This window comes from Hemicordylus capensis, chromosome 1 (genome assembly GCF_027244095.1).
Source record: "Hemicordylus capensis ecotype Gifberg chromosome 1, rHemCap1.1.pri, whole genome shotgun sequence".
NCBI lineage: Eukaryota > Metazoa > Chordata > Lepidosauria > Squamata > Cordylidae > Hemicordylus > Hemicordylus capensis.
The window spans coordinates 392,164,315-392,182,990 of NC_069657.1; the positions used below are offsets into that span (position 1 = coordinate 392,164,315).

The window sequence follows — 18,676 nt, forward strand, 5'->3', positions numbered from 1 at the left end:
CCGCCTGCTGGCCAAATGGCAGGTTGAATGGGCCCCAGTGCAACTCCAGACCCGCAGTTGCCAGTTTGGCGGGGGGGGGGGAGAACAGGCGAGCGAGGGGGGAGAGAATGGCCAAGCAGTGAGTGGATGTGGTGGGGGGGACAAACAGGCATGGGGGGGGAGGAACAGGCGATCAGGAGCTCAATGCACTAGTGCACAGATGCTCTGTGCATGACCAGCTAGTAAATATATAAAGGTATTATATAGAGTTGTAACAATTTTGACATTCCTCATGAGCAACTCTTTCTACTGACTTCTGGAATGGCTGGCGGGGAGGGAAAGAGGTGGCCAGGCCAGCTGGCCTGCTGTCAGGCAGTGAGAGAAAGTGGACTGGGAGGGGGAGAACGGACTGGGGCTGAAGCGGGGATGAGAACGGACTGCGACTGAAGATGAAATAAAGATATGGGGGGAGAGACAGGGAGAACTAGGGGCGCAGATGTTCTGTACCAGATCAGCTAGTGTATATTATTCATATTGTTATATGTATGCATGCATATAGCTGTGAACCAGATTGCTGACACTAAAGTTGTGCTATCGAGTCGGTGTCGACTCCTGGCGACCACAGAGCCATGTGGTTTTCTTTTGGTAGAATACAGGAGGTGTTTACTATTGCCTTCTCCCACACAGTATGAGATGATGCCTTTCAGCATCTTCCTATATTGCTGCTGCCCGATATAGATGTTTCCCATAGTCTGGGAAACATACCAGTGGAGATCTGAACCAGCAACCTCTTGCTCCCTAGGCAACTGATTTCCCTGCTGCACCACTAGAGTTCTGTAAATGAAGTTCATTGTAAAAAGACTGTGTAGTAATCTTGGCTTTCATTTGACAGTACCTGACAACAGTTATTCCTTACGAGAAGAAAAGTGGACCTCCATCAGTTGAAGATCTTCAGACGTTAACAAAAAGTAAGTAGATATATGCATAACTTCTTGGTCATTTACTCTGATCTTTGCGGAGTCATAAAGGAAAATAGATAGATTTATACTTATCATGCATCATCAGATTAAAGTTATACATGAGGGCCAACAAAACCATTCCAAAATCTGAAATAAGTCACGGAAATCCTCTTCCCCATTAATGCCTAGAGTTGATTAGCAATTGTGAGTTCATTCACTTCACTCAAGTAGGCCAATAATTACCCATATTGCCTGAATCAAGTTATATTGGTTTTAAAAATAAAAATCTGCCAGTCTCTTTGATTAAAACTGGCATTATTTTCTGGTTCTAACATGCATTAATATTATCTGAAATTGGTGAAAGTACCTTCTCTTTAGCTCTAACTTGCCAGAAGGCATGATTAGCCAAATCTCTCTGAGTTCCCTGGCTACATCTGAAGGCAACTATAATTAAACCTTTCTTAAGCAGTTATGATAAACAAAAATCATCTCCTTTTGATTTGGCTAAAACAGGCCAAGCTTGAATGTGAGCAACTTTTATGTCTAACATGCTTAGTAAGGGTCATAATTGAATACTGAGGCACTTCAGGCATGGAGAACAAGGATGAAATTGTTCCTTTGCCATTCATAAGAACTCTGCAGAATGTCACTGTATAAAGAATTAACTGCGTTGTTTTTCACAGAGTAGCTGAAACTTGATCCCTGAGTCAGTAACAGAGTTGTTCACTCTCGCTCTCTCTGCTAACAGTATATGGCAAGTCCTCAAACCATTTATTTAGAGCAGTATGGTCTTTCAGCAGTCAGAGCACAAATGTTATTTCAATACAAAACAAGGTCCTAGAGCTGTTGCTTGACATTCAGTTTGCACTAATGAATATTATGACATTTTGGATATGCCTTTTTCATGGATGCACGTGTTATTTCACACCTCTAGATAGTGAACTTTTAATTATATATATATTTTTTAATCCTGTAAACCATCCGAGAAAAAAATGAGACTTAAGCCAGCTAGTGTGAGAAATTCGGCAACACCTCAATTGTAAATTTTCTTCCTGCATTAGGAATGTTTAGTCCCAACTCATTTTTGTATAGTATTGAAGTAAACAGCCTTAATAAATATTACATAATAGGTTAACAAATAACATATACTCATATAAGTATATGGTATATGAATACTCCATATACAAAGTTAGAAGTCATCAGTGGCAATTTTCATAAATTGTAGAATCAATCTATCCTGTTTTTAAGTATGTAGTAGATCTCTGAGGTAACCCGTGTTCCCTCACAACTGGGTCTTTTGTGCCTGTACAATAGCCCCGTGGAGGAATCTTTCGCTCCGATGGGCAGTCTCCAGCCTTCTGAAGTGCGAGGGAACATTGGTTAAAATAGGCAGGAGAGTACCTTCCCATTTAGTTCCTTCTCGTCTGCCACTCTTGTTGCCATGCGAAGGTTCTTGCTCAGTTTCCCTTGCTGTTCCTGTGAAGAAAAAATTGTCTCCTTTTACTTTTCAGCTTTACTCAGAATGTTTTTAGACTATTCTTCAGACACTCGGTCTGGTTGTTTGTATTTTCCCCAGTTTTTTACTCTGACTTTCGGCTGTTTTCCCCCTTAGTTCACTTATTGTTGCCCTCATGTTTTGACTCGGACTGTTTTTGGACTTCCCTTTTGCCTTGTCCTTTGATATTGGTGACTTTGGTGGATTTTTTACAGATTTGAGTCAGCCCATTCTTTGCTTCATTATGGATTCTCCCTTTTAAATGTTGCAAGTGCTGCAGAGGGACCCTGCCTCCTCCTGACGTCATTACGACTGCCTAATTTGCCTAGAGTGTCCTTGAAGGGACAATCTGACCACATGTGCCACCACTCCTCGGACTCTACTCTGGGATCAACATTGGGCACAGCTGTACATCCATCTCCCACATAGAAGTTGGTGTTGGGAGTGGCTGTTTCGACACTGCACATGCCATCTCCTTCCACCGCACAGCCCAAGGGGCCCTTCTTGCCCTCACCAGGAGTTGCAAAGACACATTTTTCGAAGCTGACATTCAGCGCAACATCAGAGAGAACTGCCTTGAGTTCCGCCATCTCGACACTGAAGAGGGCAGCTTCAAGTTCAACCACTTTGTCAAAGCCTTCAACATCGGAGAATCTTCTGAGGAAGACTGCCCCAATGTTGACTGTGTCCAAGCCTCCAACTCCAGCCACTATGCCAGCCCAGCCAGCAATCCCAGCGTTACCAATGACATCAACAAATCATCTTTTGCCTATTGGTTCCCAACCGTCTTTGCCTATCATGAGCTCACCAGCCTCGATATCAGGATGCTCCCCTAGGGATGATGCCAATGTCTCAGTCATCGAGGGACAAATGTTTCCTATGGATCTGTACCCTTCTGCCTCTGTACTAGCAAAGCGCCGCTTAGAGTCATTATTGGGCTTTACCAATACCACACCATCCACCAATACCATTACCATCCACCACCGCCTTCAAAGGCTTCTCTCTTACTGAGGCTCTTGACATTGATGAGACTAGGTCTATTCCTGTAGACCCCATCTGCCTCTCCTGCATGCACCCCCATTTACCAATGGAAGGAGCACTACCATTACACGGTTCCTCACCTGCAAATGTGCCCTCTAAACCAGTGTTTCTCAACCTTTTTGGAGTCAAGGTCCGCTAAATTCTTCCTGTGGAGTTTCAAGGACCGCTACATTGCTGATTATTAAAGTAACACTTAATATCAGTTAATTAAATCAAAGTGAAATTAATTAAAATGAATTTAATCAAAATTTAACTTTTGAAGTTTTGGCAGGCCAAGATATTGAAATAAAATAAATTGAATTAAAAATTCTAATTAAAAATACAATAAAATCTGTACAAAATACATAACAATAAAATGCATTGTTCTTTAAATAAAATGCTTTCTCTCCCTGCCGCTTCCCCCCCTCCTTCTGCCCCTTTGTGTGGCCTGTACTGCAGTTACACAGGATTGCTGGAGAAGCACTGCACTGGACATCTCCAAGGAAAATAGTGGATCTCCAGGACTAGGGGGAATCATGCTGTCAGAGCGGACTGCTCCACACTTTCCTTCCAAGGAGCAAGCTGCCCCTAAGGCAGGACTGGCTACACTTGTGGACCGCAAATCTCAGGAATCTGAATGACTTCAGTAAACAATTACTGTAGTTGTCCTTTTTAAGAAGATATAGAAATCTAATAGTTTTGACAGGTTTTTCTAGCAGTGGGGTTTTTCTAGGTTTTTCTTGTTTTTTGTTTTTAGAGGGGAGTTGTTCTGAGACTAAAATTTGTATTGAAGCCAGTTCCTTGGACCTGAAACTGTTATCTGAAGTTTCAGATGTGTGAAGAGCTGTGTTCAGGGAAGAGCACTCTGCACATGGTCAGAGGTGCCCATATTCCAGGATTGCACTCTGGCTCAAATTAAGAACTGAAAGTTCCCCTCCTGCCCAGGTCTTTTTTTGAGCTAGGACTTCACTCCAAAATATTTTTTTATTGCCAGAGTTAGCTCATGTGAAGTAGTAATACATACGAGACTGCCTCTGAGCATGCAGAAATTCCCCTCCCCTTCCTCCCAAATTGTTAACTACCACTTACTCTTCAGGCATATAAACTTAAGGGGCAGAGCTCCAGGTTAAAGGGTATTGCTTCCAAGCTAGCTTGTGAACTGGTACTTCCTTTGCTGAAGTAAATATTGCTTCCATCACACCAAGTTCATTGGAGCCACTTCTCTGGAAGGTAACTGATTTTTACCCTAGTAAGCCCTGGCTCATTTTTTGGCACACCAGGCAAAACACAGTCAGCTGGAGCCAATCCAGAGGCCCCTTCTGTGTGGAAGGAAGCCCCTCTCCTTCTCAGAGACTTCCTTTGGGTCTCCGTGATGACTTTTCTGTTGAGGTTTTGCTCCTGAGCATGCAACACCCTAGCAGTCCGTTCCCCACCGCTTTCCCCCCTCCCTTCTGCCCCAGTCCATTCTCCGTTGTTCCGGAGGTCCCTGTCCTCCGGCAGCTTGCCCTCCCCGTACCCCAGCAGCGCTTTCTTTCCCTGCTGGGATCCCTCCCTCCGTGCCATTTTTGCCTACCCGCCTCCTCTGCCAGGGCTGCCGTGCAGCTGACTAAATGTCTGTGTGTGTGGGTGGTGTGAGCCTTCTATCCACCCACCCATCCCCGCCGGCAGCGGCGGATACAAGAGTGATGGCGTGGCCTGCTGCCTGGCCCGGCTTCACTTCCCAACTGCGAGGTGCACCTGCGCAGTTAATAGACTTAACGGCACAGGCGCGCCTCGCAGTTGGGAAGCGAAGCCGGGCCAGGCAGCAGGCCACGCCGTCGCTCTTGTATCCACCACCACTGCCACTGGGGGTGAGTGGGTGGATAGAAGGCTCACCCCCCCCCCCACACACACAGACATTTAGTCAGCCACGCGGCAGTGGTGGACCCTGGCAGAGGCAGGCAGGCGGGCAAAAATGTCGGGGAGGGAGGGAGTCCAGCAGGGAGAGAAAGCACTGCCGGGGGGCAGGGAGGGAAAGCTGCCAGTGGCAGGATGCACGGACCAGCACTCAACTCATCGCAGACCGGCACGGGTCTGGGGACCGGCGGTTGAGAAACTGTGCTCTAAACTACTTGAGCTCTCCTGGTGCCTTTTGACCCAGGTCACCTGCGCCTTCATGAGAGGCGGAGGGATCCTATGTTTTTCAGCTTCCCTGGTCTGCCCTACAATTTCAATGACAATCACTGATGGAACACTATGAAGCTTAGAGATCTTCTATCTGAGCCTGGTACACCAGCACATACTGAGAACTTTAAATGTCCTGCCTTCCCTGTGAATTTCAGCAGACTGGTTACCCCACTGCCACGCTCCCCTATTAGAGACCGTGGATCTCCTCATCGCTACCCTTCAAAGATGTGTGAACCTCCTAGTGAACCACCTTTGCCTTCTGGCGATTTTCCTCAGCCTGTGGGCCTGCATATACCAATTTCTGATCCCCCACCCCCATGGTGACTCTTCAGCCTCTTTAAGGTATGAATCAGATGTGACTAAAATCCTGTCAGGGACTTCCCCTGATGATCTTGTCGCCACTGCCCATTCTGCCTCTCCTACAGAAGAGATTAAGTCTTATTGGGTCCCAATGGCAAAGCATTGGACCTTGAGATTCCACCTCTAGCAGTTGAAGTCGAGGGCCTTGTTTATTACTTTCTGACCTTGACTTCTTCTGCCCATTCTGTGGCTTTGCCTATGCTGCCTGTACTGATTGCTGCATCTAAAGCTGTTTGGGAGGCACCTGTAGCGTCAACTGTGCCCTCTAAAAAACTGGAGAGCTTCTACATAATCCAAGAATCTTCTTGCCTATTCTTATTCAAACATCCAGCCCCCCAACTCGCTGGTTATTGACTGTGCACTCCAATCCAAATCCGCTCGGAAACACTTTGCCCCAGTTGACAGGGAAGGCTGCAGGCTCGACACTGTGGGCAGTAGGTTCTACTCCACCTCCTGCTTGTCTCTGAAAATTGCCAACTATAGGATCTGTATTCCTAAATTTGAGTACTCCTTGTGGGATTACCTTAAAGCGGATATTTCAGATCTACCTGACATCTTTCCCCTCCAAATTTGAGCCCATGCTGGCTAAATCAGCTGATTTGCCTCGCCAGCACCTTGGCACTGCCATGCACTTGACAGAAACGGAATCTAAGGTGTTGGTGGGTACCATCTCTTAGGTGTCACACCTGGCTATGATCTACTCCCCTGGAGGTTAACATGAAGGGCAAGATCGAAAATTTGCCCTTCAGTGGGGGAAGGTCTGTATTCTAGACACCGATGAGATGATGGGAAAGCTCAAAAAGTCACGCTATACTGCCAAGACATTTGCTCCTTCTGCTCAACAGTCCACCTCCTCTCAAATGTACTGCTCCTTCAACAGACAGTGCTACCAGGCCAAGCCTCATGACTGCAGAGATTTCAGATGTAGTTCTTTCTACTCCAGACACCCCTTCCAGCAGCATCAATGCCAACAACAAAAGCCAAAGCAGCAGGAACAGGACCTTTTTGATTGCAAAATCCTGGAAGTACCTGAAGCCCTGCAACAGCATTCTGTCTGCCTTGCATTCTTCCTCCTTTCCTGGCAGTACAAAAGATGTCTGGGTGTTATGTCGTTACCTCCAGCTATGCAATTGAATTTGACTCTCTACCCATGTATATGGAAATAAAATACACCCACTCAACTCCTTCTTTCGAGGAGGAAGTCACCACCCTGTTACAGAAAGGTGCCATTGAACCTGTTCTCCTGAGGCAACGCACAGTGGTTTTTACTCTCGGTATTTCCAGGTCCCTAAACATGACGGGGATCTCCGCCCTATTATGGACTTGAGAAAGCTCAATGAATATGTTTGTGTAAGCAAGTTCAGAATGCTCTCCTTACAAACGATTCTCCCTCTTCTATCAGAGGAGGAATGGTTTGTAACAAAGGGCACTTATTTTCATAATGTCACCAACAGATCTGGACCGTGATCTGTTGCATTAATAAGAAATGGGGTTCTGTGCCTGTGCAGTGACCTCGCGGAGAGGTTGACTACCACCTCGTGACACCCACTCTGCCCTGTACGTGCTCCGTGCTTCTGGTAAAATCAGCAGTTGGGGGTGCCCTTTTCTCCGTTTCCATTTGACCGCCAAAACGTCAACCCCTCATTGCTGGCTCCTCGGTTCAAATTATTTCTACAAGTGAGAGGAAGAGAAAAAGTGATATGATTCCTACTGACATATGGACTGCTTGACTGTTCTATTGTTTAACAGACTAAATTTGGTGAATTTGGACTTTTTGGGATCTTGCTGTGGCACCACAAGGCCCTGGCCTCAGTGTGTGCCCCTTCTGTGATTGAGACAAAAATGACTTTTAAACAGTCTGTGGAATGCAGGGCAAAATTGCCTTCCACAGATTATCATGACTCCTGCTTGATGTGTCTTGGAGAACAACATAACCCAGCAGCTTGCAAAATTTGCTGCTCTTTTTCAAAGCAGACACTGAAGAATCGGGCTCACTTTATGATGAAGCCCTCAGACCACCAACTCCTCAACCAAATATCCCTCAACATCAGGGTCGAGGTCAAGTACAATGCCAGGTTTGGCGTCGGATGGGCAGTCAGGATCTGCTAGGATGCAGTCTAAAACCTCGACTGAGAGCGTGGATGCAGTATTCAAAAGCGGTCCCTAAACAGGCACGTCGGCATAAAGAAAAAAAGAGAAAGCACTCGTCAGATGAGGGGAGAGATTATCCAAGCTTTAACAAAAACATAAGAGCAAGTCTAAATCAAAAGGCAGCACCCCTTCTATGGGGTTGCAGTGCTGTAGCCCACCCTCGGCAATGGGTCTTGGAACCACAGTGTTAAAGCCATCGACATCTGAGTGCACTTGTTGGTCCGATGTCAACATTGGCACCGGCCTCGACATCAGCAAGGATCGAGGCAACCCCTCAGGCTCAACCTTTCATGGGTTTCTATGTAGTGACCTTGACCCAAATGTCGAAGATGTTCCTCTCTTGGTCCCCAAGACACCATCGATGTCACCAATGCACTTCCCATCCAGAGAACCTACAGTGCCGAGGCCGTTTCCGACAATACCACAACCTACAGTACAACCATAGCTACAACAGCAACATTTACTCCAATGTCCTGAAAGTCTCCAGTTCAATATGTGAATTCACAAGGCCTTCTGAACCTGTATTTTCCTCTGTTTCTGTCTGGGATCTCGTGCTTCTCAGTATAGTGTCCTGCCTTTCAGTTCATCCACGGCACCCTGTGTCTTCTCAAAGTGTATGAGCACAGTTATTGCCCACCTGCGTACACAGGGTGTTTCTGTTTACCCATACATGAGTGACTGGCTTCCAACGGAAAAAACAAATCCTCTCTCTGTTCTGATGTCCAGTTTCTCCCTCGCTCCCTCCTTGCAGATCTGGGCTTGACTGTGAACCTTAAAAAGTCCAATCTCACTGTCTTCTCTACATTGGTGTTATCCTGTATGTGGCCTCAAAGCACGCTTACCTGCCCAGGGACAGGATATTGTCTATTACCAACCTGATATCTGCATTCCAGCTTTCACCCAAACAAAGGGTCAGTTCCATACAATGCCCGTTGGGACTGATGGTATCCTGCATGAACACGATTGTTCATGCTCACCTGAAGATGCAAAGGTTACAGCTCTGGTTCCGCTCTATGTTCCACCCAAGCTGGGACAGAGACAAAATGGTTAAGAATACCACCACATACCCTCGATTCCCTACAGTGGTGGACTATGCCAACGTCCCTCTCTCAGGGTGTGTCCTTTTGCCTACTCTCTCTGTCAGACACCCTAATGATGGATGCCTCTCTGCAAGGCTGGGGAGCCCACTGTTGCAACCTAAGATCTCAAGGCTTGTGGAACTCCCAGCAGCAGAAGCTGCACATAAATTTTCTTGAGCTCCTGGCAGTTTTTCTGGCCTTGAAAGCCTTCCTCTTGTTTCTACAGGGATGGGTGGCCAAGATTCACCTGGGCAATACTACAGCCACTGCATATGTAAACTATCGGGATGACATGCATTTCTCGGTCTCTGATTAATCTGTCCCTACAGCTCTGGGAGTAGTGCTTGAACAGTGGCATTCACCCAATAGCCTTGCATATAAGAGGAGTGGACAACATGTTAGCAGACTCCCTAAGCAGAGATATTGCTCTCTTGACAAATGGGGGCTGAACACGTCAGTTCTTCAAGATCTGTTCCATCACTGGGAAACTTAGGAAGTGGACTTGATTGCCACCCAGAACAATTCAAACTGCAGTCTTTTTTGCTCCAGAGCTGGCATTGGCAAGACGTCCCTGGGGATGCATTTCAGATACCCTGGAAGGAGGGCTTTTTCTATCTGTTTCCACCTTTCCCTCTAATTTCCAAAGATTCTACAAGAGTGTACACACTGCATTCTGATTGCACCATAGTGGCCAAGACAACCCTGGGTTTACATTCCTAGGTTTATCCAAAGGCTTATATAGTTGCCTGCCACAGTGGAAAGACCTTCTCTCTCAAGAGGCCTGTCAAGTCCTTCAACACGCTCTAGGCACCCTCAACCTGGCAGTGTGCAAGCTCCACTATACTAGACACTATCCTGCTCAACTAAACGAAAGCTTCCACAAGAAAACAATTGCATGTGTAAGTGGAAACGTTTCATGTCTCATGCCTCAGCAAGGGGCTTTAACCCTTTCTCCCCTTCAATTAGACAGATCCTTCTATACTTGACCTCCCTTAAGATAACTGGCCTCTCAAATACTTCTCTGAAGGTACACCTCGTGGCTATCTCTGCACACTACCCAGGCTGAGATGGCACTGGCAAATCAGTTTTTGTTCACTTAGACTCTTAAGTGTTTCCTAAAGGGCTTGAATGACCTCTGTCCTCCATTTAGAGAACTAGTTGAGCTGTGGAGCTTGTCCCTCATTCTCGCTTCCCTGACAGAAGCACCTTTCAAACCATTGCTCTCATTTTCCATAAAACTTCTTTCACTCAGAACTACCTTCCTAGTAGCCACTACGTCAGTCAGGCGGGTCAGTGAACTCTCTGCCCTGAGGGCTGATTCACCTTACACCAAGTTCTACTGGGATAGGGTAGATGCTCTCCCATTAGCTCCCACTAGCCTATTTTAACCGGCTGCCCCTCGCAACTCAGAATGCCAGAGAGCGCCTTTCAGAGCTAAAGATTCCTCCGCAGGGCTAGTGCACAGGCACTGAAGACCCAAGTTGTGAATGAACATGGATCACCAGAGGGATCACCTGTTACAGTAAGCAACCTGTTTTTCAGCTACTGGAAATGACATCCTTTTGCCAAAATTGAAAACTAAGCCCCTGTAATTTGAAATCTAAGGCTGGAATGACTCGCCTTCCCTATTCTCTGTGATGTTTTTACTGGCAGTGAAAATGGGTAGCGGATTTAACACTTTTCTAGGGGCACCACAAAAGTGTATTGTTTTCTTGCCTACATTAGTGCTTGCTGCCTCTGCTGTAGCCACAGTAGTGTTGGAAGCATTATTTGCTTTCTAGCCAGTACTTTCTCACTTCCTTGATTTTAGGAATTACTTCCTAAAATGGAAGAAAACTAGTAGCAGCTGGGAGGCAAGTAGCACTTTTAGTACCTGCAAAGAAGGCAAGTGGTAGTTTAAGCAAGAAAATGCTGCCACAACCTCTCCACTGCTTTAGGTAAGCCCCCACTGCCTCTCAAACTTGAACATACTTTAGTAGGGCCATCAATGAAAATATTTCTCAACTTTACCAGACCCGCCGAAGTTGCTAAAATGTTGGCAACTGTGGAAAGGGGGCAAAAAGGAAGTCTGAATAGAATGTCTGGTTAGATTGTATGATCATACAGTAACTGCTTAGAGTTAGAAGAGTTAATAAAGTTTTGAAGCTTAAGAATCATTTCAAAAGCTCAGGCCAAATTCTTGAACACAATTTTTGCATTCTTCAAACCACACAAGTACATTTGAGAAGTCTCCCAAGTATAGCTTTCTTTTGGAAATTAGGCTCTTGCTTATATTACTCTGAAGTTCTTAGTGTTTTTACAGTGGGATGCGTGTTCCATAGGTGTGAATTAAAACTCTGTAGGCATGACGGTCTTTCACATTCCGGGAGTTCTTTCCAGTAATAGCTGTGACTTCCAAGAAACTAAACTGAATAATGACTGCTGAGAATTTTTATAGAAGGATGTTAGCAGACTCTTGCTGGTATGCATAGAATCTTTTTTACTTTATGTACATATTAAATTGCAACATAAATCTGAATCTATTTTTAAACTGAGGTTTATTGGTGAGTTGAAACTCACAAAGATGGCATTTTTGCTCAATAGCTGACATGACAAGGAAAATTACTCAGAGTTGCACTGAAATTAAAAGGTTAGGGATGGCTTTTTAATTTCAATGCAACTTCTTTGGCTGATGTGATGAAAAAAATTCCTCAGTGTTTTTAGTTTAGATTAGCAAACAAGTAACAAAATGAACTGTTACTCATTGGGCTTGGTTTCCAGACCCCTCATTTTGTTGCCCTCCTCTGAACCCATTGCAGTTTATCAGTGACCTCCTTAAAATGTGCCCAGAACTCAACACAATATTCCAAATGAGGTCTGATCATGCAGAGCAGAGTGGAACTATCTTGTGATCTGGTCACTATGCCTCTCTTAATGCACCCCAATACTGCATCAGCACTTTTCTAAAAGCAGCTATATCACACTGCTGTCATATGTTCAGCTTGTGGTCCACTAAGACACATAGATCCTCTTTCACATGTGCTTTTGCTGAGTCAGATCTCCCCCATCCTATACTTGGCCAATGATTTTTACCTAAATGCAAGACTACATTTATCTCTGTTGAACTTTTATCTTTTTGGTTTTGGTCTGTTATTTGAACCTGTCCAGTTTGCATTGAATCTTGATTCTAAGGTGTTGTCTAGCTGTACTGTCTCCCCTTCCCCCCAGCTTTGTATCATGTGCAAATCTGATAATCATTCCGTCCCTCATTCAATCGTGTTTATAAATGTTGAACAGTACAAGACCCAGGGCAGAGCTCTGTGGTACTACACTCAATACTGCCCTCTAGGCTGACATTTAAAAACTAGTGAGCACTAATGAGTTGTTCAGCAGTTCCAAAACCATTTAATAACAACAACAAAAATGGAAGGAATAGAACTACCTAATGGGAACAACATCAAGAATCTGGAAGAAAAAGAACACTACAAATACTTGGGAATCCTTCAGGCTGATAACGTCCAACATATTGAAGTTAAAAGAAAAATTGGAAGTGAATACATCAGGAGAGTTAGAAAATTTTTAAAGTCCAAACTCAATGGTGGGAACACTATATAAGCCTTAAACACCTGGGCTATATCCATTATTAGATACACTGCAGGAATAATAGAATAGACTCAGGCAGAGCTAGAGACGTTAGATCATAAGAACAGGAAAATAATGACCATCAATCATGCACTGCATCCCTGCAGTGATGTAGATAGGTTTTACCTTCCTCGCAACTCAAGTGGAAGAGGAATGCTGCAGGTCCATCAAACAGTAGAAGAGGAGAAAAGAGGCCTTGAAGAATATATCAAGGACAGTGGAGAAGATGTACTTAAAATGGTTAACAATGAGAAATTATTAATCATCAATGAAACAAAGCAGGCCTACAAGAAAGAACAAGTAAAGAACCGAGCAGAAAAATAAGCCACTGCATGGTCAATATTTGTGCGATATAACTGGAAAATCAAACATCATTAAGACCTGGCAGTAGCTTAAGAATGGCAACTTGAAGAAAGAAACAGAGGGTTTAATACTGGCTGTACAAGAACAGGCACTAAGAACAAATGCAATAAGAGCAAAAGTAGAAAAAACCAACAACAAACAGCAAGTGCCACCTTTGTAAAGAAGCAGATGAAACAGTGGACCACTTAATTAGCTGTTGCAAAAAAAAATCGCACAGACTGACTACAAACAAAGGCATGACAAGGTAGCAGCAATGATACATTGGAACATCTGAAAAAAATACAAGCTACCTGTAGCCAAAGATTGGTGGGAGCACAAAAATGAAGAAGTTGTAGAAAATGAAGATGTAACAATATTATGGGACTTCCGACTACAAACAGATAAACATCTGCTACACATCACACCAGGTATAACTGTAGTTGAGAATAAAGAAAAACAAGTCAAAATAATTGACATAGCAATACCAGGTGACAGCAGAATAGAAGAAAAAGAAATAGAAAAAAATAACAAAATATAAAGATCTTCAAATCGAAATTGAAAGGTTGTGGCAGAAGACCAAAATAATCCCAGTAGTAATTGGCGCCCTAGGTGCAATTCCAAAACACCTTGAAGAGCACCTCAATACCATTGGGGTCACGGAAATTACCATCAGTCAATTACAAAAAGCAACTTTGCTGGGAACAGCTTACATTTTGTGATGATATTTTTAACAACAATAATATTGACAATAAAATTCAGGCATCTCAGGTCCTTGGGAAGGACTCAATGTCTGGTTAAAACAAACCAGTCAATAGCATCTGCCTGACTGTGTGAATAAATAATAAGAATAAATAATAATGCAACTTTATTTGTTAGCCGCCCCATAACAAACTGTTCTCTGGGCAGCTCATAACACAGCATTAAAACATGAAATAAAAACACATAACACATTAAATCATAACAAACCAAAAGGAGGGGGGGTAAAAAGTTTAAAACTCTTTTAAAATCAGTTAAAAATCAAATTTGAGAGTCAACATTTAAAAGACCTGAGTGAACAAAAAGGTTTTTACCTGGCATCTAAAAGAAAAAAGTGATGAAGCCAGGCGAACCTCACTAGGGAGGCTATTCCATAAATGGGGTGGAACCACCGAAAAGGTCCTCTCCCCAATAGCCACCCTCTTCACCTTGTTTGATAGAGGGGGCCCCAGATGAGGATCTCCAAAGAAGAGCTTAAGGTCTGGGTTGGGACATATGGGGCAAGGCACTCTCTCAGGTAATCCTGTCCCAAGCCATTTAGGGCTTTAAAGGTTAAAACCAGCACTTTGAATAATTTAATAGTAGCCCTACATTTTACCATCTTGTTAACAGTGGGAGACTTTGTCAGATACCTTGCTGGAATCAAGACACGCTATGTCCACAGCATTTTCATTAGCTACTAAACTGGAAACTCTTGACAAACTCATGCTGATTCCTAATAATCACCACATTCTTTTCTGAGTGCTCACAGACCAACTGCTTAAAAAACTGTTCTAGAATCTTGCCAGGTATTGGCATCAAGCTCTCTGATCTGTCGTTTACTGGATCTTTCTCCCCACGCCCCCACCCCCCGCTTTTGTTGTGTGGATAGGGACACCATTTGCTCATCTCTAGTCTTCCAGTATATCTCTCCACACAGATGGCAGTTCTGAGATCACATCTGCAAGTCCCTTTAGTACCCTGGGTTGCAATTCACATTTAAGCTCATTTAAAATAGCTTACTGTTCTCTTAACATCTCTTTGCATTCCTTGAGCTGCAGCTCCTTCCTTTCTTCATTAGTGCAACTTCTGTCAGTTTGAGACGCTTCCCTTGTGGGATAAGAGATTAAAAATAGGAATTAAATAGTTGTGCTTTCTCTCTGTTACACACGTTACCATGTCACCATCTTCTCCAAGCAATCAGCCTACTGCTTCCTTGGCATTCCTTTTGTTTTGGACATTTTAAAAACTGGAGGTGGTGTAATTTTTTGTAAGCATCGACATTCTGAGCTTTAACCTTCCTGATACCATCCCTTTAGTCTTAGACTCCTCTTTTGTAGTTTCCTTTGGTGATATGCCCCTCCTTCCTTGTACCTTGAGTATCGCTTTTCAACATTTCCTTTCCCTCTTGGGCTTTGCCCTGTTTTGGGATTTCTAGGCATGGGGTCCTATCTGATTTTTCTCTGAGCTCATTAAAATTGGCTTCCTTCAGTTTTCCATCCCTTTAAGATTATGAAATGCAAGATGAAGTGGCCACTTTCCCCAAGGTTCCCACCACTTTCACTACATCAGCCAGTTATTTCCTATTGATAAGGATTAAGTTCAGGATAGCCAACCCCTTTTGTTTCCTCCTTCCACCTTCTGCAAAATGAACTTGTTGGGAGCTTATTGGACCTCCCACTGTCTGCAGAGTTATGCTTCCAGCAGGTGTCAAGATAGTTGAAATCCCCCTTTACTTCTATGGCTTGCCTCTTTGAACGTTTGGTAATCTGGTTTAGCAATAGCACTTAGCACTTACATTGGTTTAGGAAAGCATTGTCCATATCTTCTGCCTTGCCAGGAGTTCTTTAGTAAAATTCTTATGGTGGTATCACTTTTATTTCTCTCCTTTTATTTTTAACCCACACTTGTCAAGGGCTTCCACGCTCAGGTTCATGGATTTCTGTGCAGAAAAGCTTAATTTGAGATTATGAATAGCTGAAGGATTTGTGCAATGCAGCATCAGCTGGTACAGGATTGTCATGACAGGAGGAAGTAATTGTGGCAGAACAGACTGTTGTGTGGTGAATGATTTTGACACCTCAGTACCATAGAAAAAACAACATACTCTGTATCTTTGGAGAAGGTACAGACTGCAGTCTAGATGAAGGACTCTAGCATGGAAGGGATCCTTCCCCTCAAGCCATCATGTGACTCATGGAACTCATGTCTTACCTGGTGTTGCTTTCCAGTCTAGAGCAAGCATGCTCTTCATACACTCTATGATAGAGGCTGAGAAAATCATATTCAAGTATCTATTATTGTCCATTGTTTTTTAGTTCATTGTTTTATTCCAGGAATGTTCCTGCCCTGTACCACTGCATTTTCTCCCCTCCTTACTTCCACTGAGCACTTCCAGGGTGTTGGGGGAAAGACAAAAGAGGAAGCAAAATAACAAGAAGGAATACTACTACCCCAGCTTCCTTGTAATATCAAATTTTCCATACTTCTCTTTCATCTGCCGGGTGACACTGTTATCTTAACACCTCTTTGTGTCTATCTTGTGCAGTACAACTCTCAAAAATAAACCTCTTAGAGTATCATGGGGAAAGTATCTTGTTTAATGCAATGATCCAAATCTTTGTGCAGTCATTTGTATGCAGGGTGTGATTGATTGATTGATTGATTGATTAAGTGCCGTCAAGTCAGTGTCTACTCTTAGCGACCACATAGATAGATTCTCTCCAGGATGATCTGTCTTCAACTTGGCCTTTAAGCTTTCTCAGTGGGGCATTCATTGCTGTCATAATTGAGTCCATCCACCTTGCTGCTGGTCATCCTCTTCTTCTCTTTCCTTAAACTTTCCCCAGCATTATAGACTTCTCAATGGAGCTGGGTCTTTGCATAATGTGTCCAAAGTATGATAGTTTGAGCCTGGTCATTTGTGCCTCAAGTGAATATTCTGGATTGATTTGTTCTAGGATCCATTTGTTGGCTGTCCAAGGTATCCTCCATAGTCTTCTCCAGCAACAAAGTTCAAAAGCGTCAATGCTTTTTCTGTCTTGTTTCTTCAAAGTCCAGCGCATCCATAGAGTGTCACGGGGGAAACCATTGTCCAAACGATTCTAATCTTTGTAGGTGTAGACACGTCATGGCATCTAAATATCCTTTCCTTTTTAAAAAAAATATAAGATTTTAGTATGCATTTGTTACTAATATAAGTAAAAACAGGAAAAGTTACATCTATGAGAGAATACATGATTACAGACAAGAACATATCCATCATAAGAGCCTCCTCTATATGCAAGATACAATTGATAATTGTATATATTTATGTATATATGTGTGTATAATTATAGAATAAGAAATGTTAACTAGATTTAATCTTACCATCAGCAAAATTATGAATCTAGCAGTTAAACAATATAAAGAGGGGAGAGTCAAAACGAGCAACACCAACAACCAACCAACCAAAACAAAAAACATATATATGAATATTGTAATTGATTCTGGCACAGAGCAAAACATCCATAACAAGGGTCCCATCCCATACCCACAAGCTCAAAAGTATTAATAAACATATTATTAGTTAATATTATATTAGTGAAAAGCTTATAATTAGCCAGGAAGAAAATTCAAACCCAGCAGAAAACAGAACCTTCCTGAATGCAACTCACTGAAATTGGTAAAATCAATGAATATGATTTCCCTACATAAATCTCATCCTTTTTAAAATTTAGAACCTATATAAAGATTATCCAAAAGCTTTCTCGAGTTAAGGTCCCAAATGCTCAAAGTTCTTTCTAATCTTTTCCATCTCACTTCTTCTGACACGTAAAGATATTGATAAAGTAATACAGAACAAAATACTAGATAATGCCATTTATACCACAGTTAGATGGATACACTCTAAGATTTATGAGAAAGGTGTGGGGGGGAAATTCTTAGACCGGATTTCAATGTTATATTATATATGCAAAAAATGAAGGTTCCATTGGTTATTGCCCAAGTTGTAAAATCTATTAGTTTCATACGAATACATAAAAGCCATGAGTTCTAAGCAGAAACTCCAGAATAATAGTATTAAAAATATAATTATTGTAACTCCAGCCAGGTACTTAGAGGGGTCCCTCAAAGCAAAACAACAGCCTACCAAAATGTAAAGCTCAGTGCCAAATCATGCAGCAGAATCTTCACGTGTATCTACTGTCACATCATGTTTGGCTCTCCTCCCTACAAAACACTACACCACAGGGGCATAACTACTATTAGGCAAGGGGAGGTGGCTGCCTGGGGGCCCTCACGCCTCGAGGGGGCCCCCAGAGGCAAGTCACATGACTATATATTGTGAAGTGTGTGTGTGTGTGTGTGTGTGTATCAGCAAGGGGCCCATTTTAAAATTTTGTCTCTGGGCCCACTCCAGCCTTGTTACGCCCCTGCTACACCATTACTGAAAAAGTCTATGACAACGCTAGGAAAATACAAAAGATGCAAAAAAACATTTCCACTTCCAACTGTAAAGATCTCATAAAAACAAAAAAAAATCAAAATAAGTCTAAAGTCTAGTATATAGGAGGATATAAGTATAAGAATGTAGTGTATAGAGGGTTGAAAAAATATTTTTTGAACCTCTCCTCTAACTCCCCAAAATTTATTTATTTATTTATTTATTTATTTATTTATTTTAAATGGATGATTAAAAAAAAGATTGCTCATATGCCGACCTCACAAAGACATAAAATTTAAATGTAAATATTTCTTCTTAATAATAACACAGTGCCATGATAAAG

At 43.0% G+C, this 18,676-nt stretch overlaps 1 protein-coding gene across 2 annotated transcripts in view; it reads left to right on the plus strand.

Moving 5' to 3' along the window:
- Nucleotides 1-18,676, plus strand: part of FEZ2 (fasciculation and elongation protein zeta 2) — a 73,372-nt gene that overhangs the window by 39,548 nt on the left and 15,148 nt on the right. For both annotated transcript variants that reach the window (XM_053303083.1, XM_053303093.1), the window contains one exon: nt 872-947. In XM_053303083.1, the coding sequence (XP_053159058.1) occupies nt 872-947 (76 nt within the window). The remainder of the gene's footprint in view (nt 1-871; nt 948-18,676) is intronic.